The 15,436-nt window shown below is 34.3% G+C and overlaps 1 protein-coding gene across 1 annotated transcript; it reads right to left on the bottom strand.

Moving 5' to 3' along the window:
* Window positions 1–2,582: 2,582 nt before the first annotated feature.
* On the bottom strand, window positions 2,583–13,550 carry LOC124432701 (mitochondrial sodium/calcium exchanger protein-like). Its single transcript, XM_046981793.1, has 8 exons — window positions 13,355–13,550; window positions 8,559–8,884; window positions 7,271–7,351; window positions 6,988–7,124; window positions 5,908–6,256; window positions 4,832–4,950; window positions 4,514–4,667; window positions 2,583–3,119 (listed from the first exon to the last, which is right to left on the bottom strand). The coding sequence occupies exons 1-8, from the start codon at window positions 13,453–13,455 to the stop codon at window positions 2,746–2,748; spliced, it is 1,641 nt and encodes a 546-aa protein (XP_046837749.1). The 5' UTR covers window positions 13,456–13,550; the 3' UTR covers window positions 2,583–2,745.
* Window positions 13,551–15,436: the final 1,886 nt, after the last annotated feature.

Here is a 15,436-nt window from a genome sequence, read left to right as displayed (position 1 = left end):
GGAGAAAGAGATATTCGCAAATTTTTCGACGACTCAAGAGATCTTGCGCGTGATACACACAATTCCACGCCCACATTGAAATTTATCGGACACTTTTATCGCATGCTTTTGTCGTTCTTCCTTATACATATCCAAGGGTGATTTCTTTTATACTTACGATCGCAAGTACACGCCTCCAGTTTTTGGCTACATTGATTGTTTCCAAATTTACGATGAAAAAAGTCATACTATTATATATTGTAAATCTTCCTCGTGGTTAGTTTAATAACAATGAGAAGGATATAGGTTTAGTCAGTGAACGTTGTTTTATAGTTTGAATATTTGACCACGCCCTATGTCTACTTCTTTATTTGTTTACTCTCTCGTCTGTTATACTCGTTGTTGTCCTCAGTCATTCCGGAAAACTTTGCTAACTTTCAGTATCGAGACAAACTGCGTTGAATCTATTCGAGGACCATTCGACGATGTTGAATAGACATTCAATGTAACTATTCATATTACATTCGAAATATTAAAGACAAATATTATGCAATTGTTTATCCAAGTAATTAACATTAATACAAAAAGATACGTTACAAGGATAATATTAATCAAGATGAAAGATCATTAATATTTAATATTTATTTCATTATTTTTTATCGTGCGCATTCTATTACTTTCTATACTCGACCATATTCAGCAATGGTTTTCTTTACGACGAGATCTCTCGTTATGGTACTAAAGCGTAAGCGAGATTTACGAGTATCTCGTGTAAAGTCGAAATGAAACGACAAAGGAGAAAGTACGAGGAAGCAGGAAAGTCGAAGGTTTAGGATGGTTAGGGGGTTGGAAACAAGGCATCCCTGTCTCCAGCGAGCATAACGATGTTGTACAGGTATCGGTATGTAGTTAATTATCTTCTCTGCGAGTTTGCCTGACAACGATTCGAACGGTAAGACGAGTCATTAATTTTTTACGTAATTAACGAACGAGACACGAGATATAGGAAAGAAAAGAACGAAAGGGAGAAGAGAAAGAAGAAGAGTTTTGGTGAGCCAGTAGAAACGAATGCAAAAGAGTACTCGAAATGTGCTGATTGCATTACCACGGAAAGACGAATGGCCGCTTCGGTGAATGGGCTCGTTAACTCGCACGCTTACAAATTGCCCACCATTTTCCTTCTCGTAGACCCCATCCTTTTTTTCTTTTTTTCTACTCCAGAGCGGGGAAAATCCGACGGATCTAGATATCCAGTTGGTGGGCTACCCTACGAGAGAATTCCAGGCTTGACGTAGATAGCATCTCGTTTTCATAACCGGTTTAGAATTATCATGTTGGCTTCCTCTGTAAATTAACTTTGCATAATTGAGCTGGTTTCTGCTAAAGAGTAGATAATCTCCGTTTTGGCGCCCTTGGCGTAGGCGCGAATATTTGGATTGACCTCCTCTCCCTACTTCCTTCGTTCCAATGCATTTCGATAACACATTATCATCGATTCCGATCGATGCCATCATGAATCACGTTTCAAATTAGCTCTCACCGATATTCCCATCCATTGCCGATAACCGTCAAGCAGTTATATCGCACTGATTTTGAAACGTATATGTAGGTATATTTCACGGTTGATAATATACTCTCGTTCGCCTCTCATAAATGATATTTGTATAGTACGTAAATTAAAAGATTTTCAGAGGAACGAGAGAACGTAGTCGTATTGTTCGTCGACTCGTTTTAAAGATTACACCCTTTTTCTTCTCAGACGAGAGGGCTTCTTTAAATTACAAAAGAGTTCATAAAAAAGAGTCTCGACGTGACGACGATGGTCTCTCTCTCTCTCTCTCTCTCTCTCTCTCTCTCTCTCTCTCTGCCTCCCTCCCTCCCTCTCTGTCTCTCTCTCTCTCTCTCTCTCTCTCTCTTTCTCTCGTCCCTTCTCTAATAACAGATTCAATTACACTCGTGTACGCCCGCTACGAGAGATTCCCATGATGTAGAGAAGCATGCAAAATGTAAGAAGACGAGCAGAGTTAGTAGAGAAACTAGTGGCTGCGAACGTGACTCTTACCTTTACCTTATCGTAGCAACGTTTTACCTTCGCCTTTACCTTTGTAACCGGTGACCTCGTCCCCAAGGAAATGACCGAGAACGATCTAATAAAGCCACGGGACCTTCCGCTTCTATACTACTTGCCCGAATATTTTTTTATGTCTTCCATATAAAAGCCGTAAGCGACAGGATTGGGGATCCTTTATCGGCAATCGAGGGAATATTTCAGTACCGCTATATTTTCTCAAATATCATTGTATTTTTCACTTCGTCGTATGCCACATGCACACATTCATGTCCATTCGTTTCCTCTTTCTACGAAAATCGTCGAATTATCGATCGATATTATAATAAATTTGTTAGGGCGGAAAAAAGAAAAGAATAAATTACATCATATGTAACTATACGAATTATAAAATTCTTATATTTATACATTAATATTTAACGTTTAAATTTCGAGTCACGGTTTCATCGTAGGTTTCTTCATAATCTAAAAAAAAATTTATTCTCTGGTTTGATCACAGTAAGTACATACGGATAAATACAAATATTCTCTCACATTTCTATCATCATGGTAATTTCATCGACATCGATCAAATCCATAGGCATACCATTAATGTAAAGAATACGTAAAAAAGAAAAACGCATCACCATTTCCATATAACATTTCGTAGGATAGCATTATGCTCCAGAGAGAATGCTCTGGAGATAACGTTCGATTATTCATCGGCCGTCCGACTCGTCCGCACGATGATCCGTTCCAAGGGGATGAATAACGTGAAACTCGCTGAGAAACTGAATGAGAATGAAAACCAAATATAACGAATAAAGAAGATATCCATAGGAACGCCGTGCAGTCGTTGCTGTAATGTTCATGTAAATGATCGTAGTCAATAGCGAACAGAATAGGAATGTTAGACATCCCGGTGCCATGTTGCTCACACGAATTTTCGCTTTTAAATCCGAAGAATATGCGGCCTCTATACCATAAGTCAATCCCAGTCCCAATAAAGTATTAAATATAGGACTGGCAAAACAGGCCGCATAACCCATCTTTGAGAATCCTTGACGAGCTATCATTGTATTGGATATTAAATCTGTAATGAGAGATTTCTATCGTTAATATTTCACTGTTGAAATTAACGAATGACTTTTTCGATTTATCGTCGTTCTTGACTTTAATATTACATCTATACGTAGATTTACAACAACGTAAAATTGTATTCATAGAACAGGTGATGCCATTTGAAATAAAAAGTATTTCTTATATTCGAAATGTAATTACGGATTCTATTTATCCTGATCGGGCGTTAATTAAGTACTAATTGCAGTGTCATATACAGGAAATATTAAATACGATATGACATTTCATTATGTTATTCTTTATGGATTATAGGAACTATTGGAAATGAGTTTAAAATTGTATTCTTCTCTTTTTTTTCTTTTTTTTTTCTTTTTTTTTTTTTTTATTCTTTTTCTTTCTTCGATAAGGAATAAAATTTTGTCGTCCGACATAAGCATAAATAAATAACGTCGTATATTCGCGTTATAATTTTTCTTTTAGCGTTATAATTTCATTTAACTTCCATCGAGTCTCATGGAAACTTTGTTTTCTTATCCGAGTCTTCCTTGGTGCAATAAGCATGCTTGAAAAAGCTAGTTCGGTGTAATCGCATTTCATGAGACGAGAATAAACGTCGTCGCATGAACGGAAATAATTGAATTCGAGTTGAGCGAGATACGAGGTATTAGATAAGTTCCGATTTCAGGACGATAATTGAGACGTCGAAATGAGCGATACCAAATATAGTAGGAATGAAATTACGGTGCTTTGAGGTAAAACGATGCAGTTAAGAAAGTTTAAATTCATTTCGGCCGATAAAGTGAACGAACAATTCGATCAAAAAAGAGGACCTTGTTTCATTTTAAAAGGAACGATGAAATATTAGTAGAAAAAATAATTAACATTAATGACATATTTCCCTTTCATCTCGATTTTTAATCTTCATTTGTGATATTTATTAAATATTATCTATATCATTTTTATTTCATCCTTATGAAGAAAAAAAAAATAAATAAATAAATAAATGCAAGGAAATCTTTTGCTTTGTATCCGAAGGCAATCAATTTTTACATTTTGATTGAAATACAATTCCGTTTGTAAAAAACTGTTTGTAGTATATCGTTCTGTATATACGAGAGCTTTTCATCGATTGAACGTTATTTACTTTATCTTTTTTTTTTTTTTTGTTTTTATCGGATGATCGATGCTCCGTATCGAAGGAGTAAATTAATTCCCGAAGAAAATTCGTGAAAATAATTCGAACTCTGAAATGATCGAATTGTAATGTTCCGTACTGTTTAAAGAGCATTGTTATTTTTCATAATTCATGAGATGTCAAAACGAAGCCTTAACGTTAGTTCTCGTAAACGCTAATAAGCATGCACGTTCGTTATCTACATATGAAATACATTTTTCATATCAACTCACCCCCGATGCTATTACCCCAGGCAAGAAACGTGATTCCCAGCATGGCTTTTGAAATACTACAGGCGAATTCAATGCATCCTAGCACGGCCATTATTTCTCTAGCCACGAAATAAACTGTCAGCATGCCGATCAGGAATCCAAAAAACGCAAAAGCCTATATTTATTAATTCTTTTTCAGAAATCTTTCTCGATGGTGAAACGTAAGAAATTAAAAAAAAAAAAAAAAAAAAAAAAGAAAAAAAGGAGAAAAAAATTACTTGAGTACTTTGTCAATGTACTTGAGTACTTTGTTTAAATAGTAGAAATGATAAGACTCACATTATGATACTTCGGTATGCGATCCACGTTGGTCGTTAGAAACACAATTACACCAATTAGTGTGCCAAAAGCGAAGAATATCGGTAATATCGGCACCTTGCCAATCTTCAATTGCCAGACTGCGAAAAAACGATGAAAATTAAATGGAGGTCAACACTTTTGATGGCAAACGATTGTATCGTCGACGATTCTGTGACTAACGTCTCTCTCTCTCTCTCTCTCTCTCTTTAGTTTCTTGTAAAATCAGCGGAAATGAATTGACACGATATTCATGTTGAACTGAATGTTAGTATAAAGAAGAAAGATTTGCACTTTTTTCACTCTCGTATTTTTCGTTTCGGTATTGTTTTTTTTTTTTTTTTTCTTTTATCAATACCATCTAATACTCGACTGTGAATATACGTGAAAATTTTTGGTCATCCATCGACAATACGTTTTCGTTCACCGAGACTTATTTCCGTTCGGCATATTTTCTTCGAAACTTTTATTTTATTTCTCCATAACAAAATTCATGCATTCACATCGATAAATTACTCGGTATATCTATCGTGCGGAAACCCCTGACACTCGTGATATTCTTCCAAAATGTTTTGGTACGAAAAATACTTTTTTCTCCTCTTTTTTTTTTTTTTTTGTCTTTATCAGCAAATACAAGATTTACCATATTAATTAATTGTCTGGAATGAGATTAAGCGTGGGATATATTAAAGAGAATGAGAAATCAAGGAAAAGAAAAAAAAGAAAAAGAAGAGAGAAATGGAAAAAAGAGGAGGAAAACGATGTGAAGACGGAGAAACGCGTTTGTCACGTAATATTAGGTCGTACAGCTCGGAGGAGTCATGAGCCATAAGGAAATTAAATGCGAATTAAATTTCCCTTGAACGTGCTAGGAATGTTTCCCTCCTTGCGCAAAATCATTTCTTCGAGGATTCAAGGCGGCCATCGTTTATTGGTACACGTAAAAAGAAAGGAAAAAAAAATAAAGAAAAAGAGAGAGAGAAAGAGAGAGAGAGAGTGGGAAAAGAGAGAGAAAGAGCTTTCTACGTGTAGGCGTCTCGAGGATTAATGCGACTAACCGTTTAATAGAAACAACGCCACCGTCGGTGTCACACACAGCTGGAAGCAATTTAGCAGCTTGGACCAACCTCTCTTTTCTGCCGTAACGTTTACAACGGGTATAAATAATTGTAGGAGAAACCTAACCGGTGAACATAGAACCAGGATGATCTTAAAGAATTGGTTCGCTTGTTTCCAATCCTCTCTCGAAATCGGATTAATGTCGTAGAAAAATTCTTTGAAAAGGCCTCTTGGTCGTTCGGATATATCATCGATTTCTCTCTCAATCTTAATGCCATCATTACGAATTTGTGCTCTCTCCAATTCAATGAAAATTGCGACGTCTGTATTTTGGAAATATTTTTTGTTCTGGAATTCTTGTTTGGAATTAGTTTTTTTCTTTTTCTTCTTTTTTTTTCTTTTTTTTTTTTTTTATTTCTTACAACAAATATGTATTATCGATCGATGCTGCACAGGTACGTTTAAGAAAATTTTTAAATAAATTCTTTCCAAACAATGTAATTCAAATGTTTTCTTTACCAAACATCCGAAGGATCGCGAAACAAATTTATATATACTAACGCGAACTCTTTGTTCGGAAAAAAGAATAAACGAGGGAAAGAGAGAAAAGAAAAAAAAAAAGAAAGAAAAGAAAAAGGAACGAAATGAAACGAAACGAAAGAAAACAAAAAGTAGTAGGATTACATTCAGCTGAAGAAAAGAATTGCCTCAAGGTAGAAGAAGAAAAAAAGATTGTTGAATAATTTAAAGGAAGGATAAAAAAATAATATTATATTTAATTTACGAAAAGGATAATAATAGCGGATAGAAGGGAGAAACTTTTGATGTTTTCACTACGTACATAAATGGAATTTTTTAAAATAATTTAAGCAGAAATATAAAAACGTAGAATAGTTTGGCAATTGCCGTAAAATCATTCGCGTATACTTAATAAGAAAAAAAGAACAACGAGGGAAAAAATAAAAGAAATAAAAAAGGAGACGAAAGAAAAAAGAAAGAAAGAAAGAAAGAAAGAAAGAAATAAAGAAAAAAAGAAAGGAAAAAAAAGAAAATACAAATGAAAAAGGCGCGAGAGAAACGGAATTGGTACCGAGTTTGGCTCGAAAGCCAAAAGGACGGCTCCTCGTGGGAATCCGTGAGATGGCGATAGCGTCCGTATCTTTGTTCAGCAGATAAGCATGTAATACATCTGGATCCTGTACGCTTGGGATTCTACCTGAAAGCACGGAAGCGTGTCTCGAAAAGTAAAGGGATAAAAGGTGAGAGAGAGAGAGAGAGTGAGAGGGGAGAAGGAATGGATACTTTCCATGACATTGTACTCCTCTCGACGTTCGTTTTAGAACTGGCACGAGCGAAACGCACTTTTCACTTTTTCCTCTCGAGTATCACGCCATTGCATTATCACGACATCGACAATGTAGAGAACGTAGAGGAGAATGAAGCCTGTAATTATGAACGACATCAACGTTGAAATAGCAATTTAACGGTGGACGATAGGGAATACTTGAAATTCTCTCAAATTTACACTTTTGTTGCTTCATTTTCTCTTTGATCTTTGTAGCCGTGAACGAATTCTCGTGATATTTCAAAAAGATATATCGTGTCCCGATTTAAAGTTAAATTTATTTCAAATGACAAAGAGCATTTGTATTAGGTATAACGTTTTATATTCTTTATTATGTTCGTAATGAATCGTGATCTATCGAATAATAAGTCGATATGTGTAATATCGAGCGAAAATGAAGCATCGGTAATTATCGGGATAGATTAAAATTATCCTGACGTTCATTTTAGATAATGACAAAAATACGAGCGACGAATCGCAACCTTCCGCTTAGACGGCGTCTTTTAAACGAAGTTGAATTTAGGTCAATGCGTTTTACTACAAACCAGATTTCGGTGAAATTCGAATCTCTCGCTGATTAATAGGTACATATATACACGTACTCGTTTCATTATCGATCATATTCCTCGGTAATGACCTTTTTGTTTTTATTTTATTCTTTTTCTCTCTTTTTATCTCACAAATCTCATTTAGTTTTCAATATAATAACTGAATATATTAACCATTGCAATTATTCCCTTAATCGAATTTCCTCGTACAAGGATTCATCTCGTTTTACGTTAAACCTTACAAGAACGATCTTATATCATAACGAGTATCGAAAAGTTCTCTCTTCTTAAGTATTAGAAGAGTCTACGAACATGCGTGACGCTGGCTGAAACGGGATATAAATAATCCCTATCCTAATTTATAGCGGGTGAAAATCTTTGCGTAAGAAACTATACGAGAGAATGAAGAAGGGAGAGAGTACGAAAAAAAAAAAAGAAAACAAAAAAAAAAAGAAAAAAAGAAAGAGAAAGACGACGATAGAAAGGAAAAGGAAAAGAAGATGGAAAGAGAGAAATTGCTGAAAAGTCTCCGAACGTCAGATTGCGTGGCTCAGGTAGGGAGACGAATTCCCTTCGGTCGACTTAATTAAATTCATCCACCTCCCTTTCACCCTTATTCATGCCTTTTTTAAAGTTGTTACTATCAGTGACAATAGTAGTAATAGTATTAATAATAGTATTAGTAATAGTAGTAATAGTAGTAACAGTAGTAGTAGTAGTAAAAGTAGTAGTAGTAGTAGTATAGTAAAGCTCATACTTATGGCTTCCCATAGATAAACTCTCTCGTCCTGCACAACATAAGTTATCCAGCAGAGTGCCACTACGTAAAAGCATGTATTTCTCATCAAAGGCTTAAAATATATACGAAAAGGCTTGACCAGGGCAATGGAACCCGCGATTATCGTTGTCACGAAGATGCCCGCGCTTATCAATTCCGTGAACATGATTATAGTATCCTCGCTACGGGATACGAGAGACGTGAAGATGTCAGGCGTTCCGTTTCCAAATGTCAATATCATCACACCAGTAATATTTTCTGACAGATGCATAACGCTGGTTATCACTGATAAGGATGGACAATAGCTGGAATCAAAATAACGCAACAAGGTAAAATTAATTCAACCCTTTTTTTGGCTCAAACCTACGATATCTTTTATGTATCTATTTTGATTTTGTATTCTTTTTATTTTTTTCGTTTTTTTTTTTTTTTTTTTTCTTTCGAAATAATCCCGATTTTTTTCGTATTTTATATTTTTAACGATAGAGAACGATGGAAAAATGTTTGAACCTTTAATATTAGTTAACAATAGTGAAACGATCATTTAAAAATAATGAGGAGTCACAGTTTAGATCAAATTGTCCTTTACTTCATAATAACTTTAACCTCGTCGTTACGAATTATCCATGTCATTCGTTTATTTAAGTCGACATTATTTTAAATGTTCACGTTAACAGTGAAGTTAAAGTTGACACATAACCGAGATCATCGTCGAATTATAGCTCACATATTCAGGAGCTTTATTAGTTCCGAAAGTTGCTCGCATCGATTATACCGACCACTTCATCGTCGACGTCAAGTTGCGCTCCTTTTTAATGGTTAGACATAAAAACGTTCTCGTTGTCGGTCTCTCAATTAAAATCACATCGTATTTTACCTTGAATTACCAGCAATTATGCTCGAAAGGAGTACGAGGTAAAGACGAAAAGGATAACGAAAAGGAGCATGATTAAAAATTACATCAACTACTTATGCAATTGAAAATAATTAATTCAAGATTCTAGTCGAATGAATAATTCTTCAATTTCGTAAATCAACACGAAAATATGGCTACGATTACTGTTAATAGTTTTCTTTTTCCTTTTCTTCTTTTTTTTTTTTTTTTTTTTTTTTAAGAGATTTCATTTTTAATTACATAATACAGGTTTTAATGTCTGTATTTTTCTATTTACCATCATCGATAGATAATCGAATGAAAAAAGAGAAAAAAATAATACGATATATCATATATATCTATTGACAATAAACTCTATCGATATTTCGCGATATATTGAGGATGTTCGATACATACATACATGTGAGATTTCGCGGTTGAAAATCACGTACAATATCGTCAACCATGTCACGTAATCCGTTCATCGATTCGTGATTCGAAGAGAAAGAAAATAATTCGTTTATGGATTCTTAATTTTTCGAATGTAAACTCGATTTTCGAGGGATGCATTTCTAGATCAGGTGTCGTATTTTTTATAAAGCACGTGTTATAAAAATAAATTTTACAAAGCTGTTTTAGTCTTTCTATCTTTAAATCCATTTATCGTCTTTTAAGAGCACCACACAATAACGAGAATTTCACTGATCGACCCAACGGAGAAACTCAAGCGTATGTAGGAAAAGTCTACTTCGAATAAAAACTGAAAATCGCCTGAGTGTGTTTAGCTACGCCTGGAGTAAAATGCTTCACGGTTCTCAACCTGATTTACGCGAAGTCCTTAACTTTTTGGTGCCCTCATCCCTTACTCTTGTCTCTCGCGAGCTCTTTCGCGAGCTCGCTCGTTCGTATCCCAATAATAACGGTAAGTTTAAACGAATTTTCCGGTCGATAGAATAGATTGTTTTCAGAGATACGTTGACACAATTTTCTTTCTATTTCATCGGGACTACGATCGATTTTCTTTATTCGCAATATGAAACATTAATAATGCGAAGTGACATACAGTATATAAAATGTAAATGTCTCGCATTATTAAATTCCTCATTTTCTCTTCTCGCTTGTTAATCGCACAATTTAAAATTTTTGATATTAATTAATTAATTTTTTTTCTAATTATTTTCAATACTGTTATCGTTAATCCAATGAAATAAAATTTAAATCGCAATATCGATGATCGATATTATACTTATAAGTCAAAAAATGATGTAATACTTTCAATAAAATATTTGTAATAACATACAAACTGTCTAACGTGACTCCAATGATGAGGAATAGATAGAAGAGCCAAAGAAGGAAAAGAAAAATGCCGCAGAGAAATAGGGGTATATTTTCCGATCGGAAAATGCAAAAGAGCTCTGCGGTGTACTGAACGACGGAGTCTCTGTAGCAGTCTGGTATTTTCTTCACCCATTCGCAACGTTCCTCTGCAGGAATATACCAAAGATATGAACAATCATCCTGTAAAAGACAACTCAGGAGGCTCGTATCCTATGTTGAAACGAGAAAATCCTGTGAGAAATTTACTTCGCGTATCGGTAAATGTCCGTATCTGAGAAACCGTCTCAGTAAACCTTCTCTTTCCATAACATTTTTCGAAATATTCACGAGGAAAGTCATTTAACCTAAACTTTTCGATGAAACCGTTTACCAAATCCTACAAATCGATTTTATTCGCTCGACTGTCGAAGATATTCAATTGAATATAATAAAATAAAGAAATTTCTTTACGATCAATGTATTTGTGTATGTGCATGTGTATGTGTATGTGTGTATGTACGTGTGTATATCGATCAATTAATTCATCGTTTATACGACACGTGTAATATAAAATTCATGATATAGTTTTTCACGTGTGGGATTTAAAAAATAGTTATAAAAAATAAAAATAACATTTCATGTACAATATCCTTATCACGTCTTACATTTACAATGATTTATCGTTTCATAGTCAGAGATACGTGGCTACCTATCAAACTGATCCATATAAATATTTCGACAGTCGAATCCAGGGCAGCATGGTTGCGTAAATCTTTGAAGATAGGAATAAATCGATAAACGTACGGACGTCAAGATTTATGGATTCTGCGCGCGAATCTTATAGATCCATAAATTCGTGCGTGCATCCGTAGACTAGAAAACACGTAGATCGTTTTACGTAAACGTAGCGAAAGAAATGATTGCTATTGCCGAACGTTATGAACGTTGGCTATTTGATTTTACTTTGAACTTTATTAAAACTAGAGATAGTAAATAGACATCGAAAAATACAGATTTCGTTTCATTTTTAATAGAATTGTTCAATTAGATTTTATTTTTATTTAAGTTAGAAACAAAATGGGAAACAAAATAAAATAGCTTATCTTTATAGAAAATGATTATACTTGAAGTATTAACTATTGCTATTATTCATTCTGAAATATTTTAACAATTTGTGTAGATTTACATGCTCGCATGTAAGCTCGCATGTAAGCTCGCATCTAACAGCTAGTTTCAACGGACGTTGGATTAGAATTCGAACACTATTTAACTCGAAAGTTTAGGCCCTTGATTGGTGAACGTAGCGCGGTTAAACTCGATTTAAATTTTAAACCGCGTTAGTGGAATCGTCCCTAATCTAAGTACAATAGAAATGTTGTAACTTCGATGGTTCCCGTGTTATAAAGTTTCCAATTTTGCGTAATACGATAGTGGGTCACGCAGTCTCAAACATTTTTAAACTTACTGAAAGTTTTATCTTTTAAAAGGGCAATAAAAGAGAACATAGTATATTGGAAATGAAACAGAGAAAAAATGTTTCATTTAATTTCTTTTTTTTTTTTTTTTTTTTTTTTTTTTAGTTTGTTTTTAAACGTTCCTAAAACGTATGTGTTTAAACGTTTTTTTATAGGATTTAAAGAAAGAAAGAAAAAAAAAAAAAAGAAAAAACAACAAATTGAGAAATTTATCGAAATGTGAGAAAATTTCACAAGTATCGTAGTGCGCTTATATTAAAGAACATTTCAGAAGGGATAACTTTTGAAAATTGTTCGCATAACATGCACTTTTCGTAATTTATGTCTCTCTGGTTTCCGAATAGATAGAAAAATTCCAAAATGCCGCGAGGTACTATATCTATATTCATTCTGTACGGACGTCCATTTACGCAGAATGAAATTTAGTGAAACTTTGTTTTCTTTTAAATACGTAGAGGCGCGTATAGTTTCCATTTCAATTTCGTTGAGTTCTAGGAAACAGAGCGCATTCCTATGCGGATGTGAAAAATAAGCGAGGATTGTTCTGCTTTCATTAAGTAAAGGGTTAGAAAGAATGCTTTTTTCATGAGTAGTAAGAAAACATTCATTAAACACGATACATCATTTTATATATATATATATATATATATATATATATATATATATATATATATATATATATTGTTTTCCTTCTTTTTTGCCATTTTCTACAAAATATTTGTCGTGTATTATAAACTTGTTCGTAGTTCCTTCTAAATAATAAATAAACACCTCGTAGTTAAATAGATATATATATATATATATATATATATATATATATATATATATATATATATACGTTATAGATATAGTAAATCTTTTGAAAAACTTTGAAGTAATATATTACATCGAGATGGTTCCTATCCATGTTATTATGATGATTATAAGCAATCACAAAAGTTTTACATGGAAAAAGTTCTTTCGTAGAATTTTTCCTCAAGAAGAAATCTAAAAATTCGTTAGAAAAATATGCGTTTTTTGATTTATAATTCGTCACGTGAGAATGCAGTATTTTAGCTCTGAGATGAGATATAGAAAGAAGACAGATGGCCTCTGGCTTTTTCTACAACCTTGTAATTGTGCATTCAAGGGTGTCGTTGTTCCACGACACTGAGGTGAGACTGAACAGGAACACTCGTCCACACTCGTCCGATGCGAGCAAGAGGCTCATTAGACACAGAGAGTCTCTTAGTCCTCTCTTCTTCTCTCCCTTTTCCGGTTTGTCAGAGGACGATAAAAAGAGAAGTGGCAGTAATGAGGACGGAAGGAAATGAAGCTCTCGAGTTTTCGAAGAATGGATCCTCCCTCTTCCCTTCTCTCCTTTTCCCTTACTCTTTATATATCTCTCGTGTTCACAGTCCTCAATGGTATGGCCCAGGGCGGTATTATATCGACAGTTTTTCGATACCAATATCGGCGTGACCGAGGGAGCAGCGCAACTCTATCGTGGAAAAAAATATTAACCCGTTGTACTCGCTGTGATTGCTTTCAGTCGACTGAAGGACGGATGCACACGTTCGTGAATTCTATGAATCAACGGCAATTCTCGCGGTTTTCACAATGGCGAAGAATAGAAATTAATTATTTAAGTAACTCGATCGTTTCAATCAATTTTTTTTTGTCACGTCAAATAGATATTTATCTAAACGACAAAATATTCAATGCATTTGAAATAACAAACAAGATTCGTTGTCTTTGATCGATCAGTTCGTTTTATTCATAGAATAATACTTTGGTATAAATCCCATTCTCTGTTTTTATTTGCGCCCGTTATGGGCCTTCATAACAACCTTTGAGTCCGATGTAATAACTCGCCTTTACAAATTATTTCATCATAAAAGTCTTTTAACGTAGAATATTTTTTGCTGCCTCTTTTTTCGAATTTTATTGCAATATATTCGTTTGATTTTGCGTTCGAATTTAATAATGTATAAAACATCTCGATAAATAGTATCACACATTATCGTTACAATTGGTACTCTTAATTGCACTGTATAAAAATAATAAGCAGTAGCTTTGTTTATTCAATTATTATTCGATTTATAAACACGTTTAATTGTTTATAATTTATTCTCACGTTCTTGAACATTTCCACTTTGTTATTAAATTCTCTCACCATCACATATTTACAATATAATATAAATTAACACTTTATACCAATCAAAATAATTCAAACACGACAAGTTAACATTTATTTCTGAATAATGCTAATAGCAGCATACTGGGACAAGCATTCGGCTTAATGACGATGGTTAAAGCTGTTTAGGTTAACCAAAAGTGTCGTATTGTCACCATAGAAACAGCAATTGGTTGGTTATGTGCGCATGCCCCTATGACCTATTTTGACATGTAACTCGAGTTCGACTTTTCAAGATCCTCATCGCGTACCATTTATCATTTGACCTTTTTGTTGAGGCAAAAAAAATTTGATAAGAAACCTTTCGCCTTTTGCAGTTCTATAAAAAGATCTTTTGGAGTTGGTCTTCGTGAGATTTTTGTGACAACGGTGCCAGTTAAACTCTAAGCACTATTGGGTAGGATTCGGGTTGTATAAAGGGGAAGTACGGTTTTCTCCAATTTATAAACTCTCTTCCTGTGTTCTCTCTCTCTCTCTCTCTCTCTCTCTCTCTCTCTCTCTCTCTCACTTTCTCCTTCCCTCTTTCTCTTTTTTTCGCAACAATACAAACGAGTAGTACGACCAACCTCTCTCAGCTTTTCCGGTTTCCTCTTTTGCTACTTCACCTCCGTGCATTTATAATAAAGACCGAGTGATATAAAGCTAGAATATGCAAAAGCTTCTTTCTCCTAGCGTAAGACTCGACTCTTTACAATTAATTTAACGACGTCTTCATACCATTGTACGAACGAGCCACCATGACGGAAAATTTACGAAGGCCCTTCTTGCCGTATCTTTTATAACAAGTCGCCAATAATAACAAGTCCACGTCCAGTCGGATCGATTGAACTAGCATGAAAGAAGAGAGCCGGATAAAACGCTCGGATTAATAACGTTTTATGAAGGATTCCGTACGGGAGCGATATCGGAGCTTTCATGTTTTGTGTCGTTTAAATCGCGATCCGTCTCGATAGCGCTCAGAAACGTACGCATTGTGAAAGCGTAAAATAAAAATAATAAAAAAATAACAAAAATA

The sequence above is a fragment of the Vespa crabro genome, chromosome 1, assembly GCF_910589235.1.
Source record: "Vespa crabro chromosome 1, iyVesCrab1.2, whole genome shotgun sequence".
NCBI classification, from domain to species: domain Eukaryota; kingdom Metazoa; phylum Arthropoda; class Insecta; order Hymenoptera; family Vespidae; genus Vespa; species Vespa crabro.
This window is presented reverse-complemented; position numbering and strand designations above follow the sequence as displayed.

Coding starts and splice junctions, on each gene's coding strand:
- LOC124432701 (XM_046981793.1), bottom strand. CDS start 13,455: ATGAGCCTCTTGCTCGCATCGGACGAGTGTGGACGAGTGTTCCTGTTC. Junction 6,257..6,987: donor CCAAACTCGGTACCAATTCC/GTTTCTCTCGCG, acceptor CAAGAATTCCAG/AACAAAAAATATTTCCAAAA. Junction 3,120..4,513: donor CTGGGGTAATAGCATCGGGG/GTGAGTTGATAT, acceptor CTCTCATTACAG/ATTTAATATCCAATACAATG.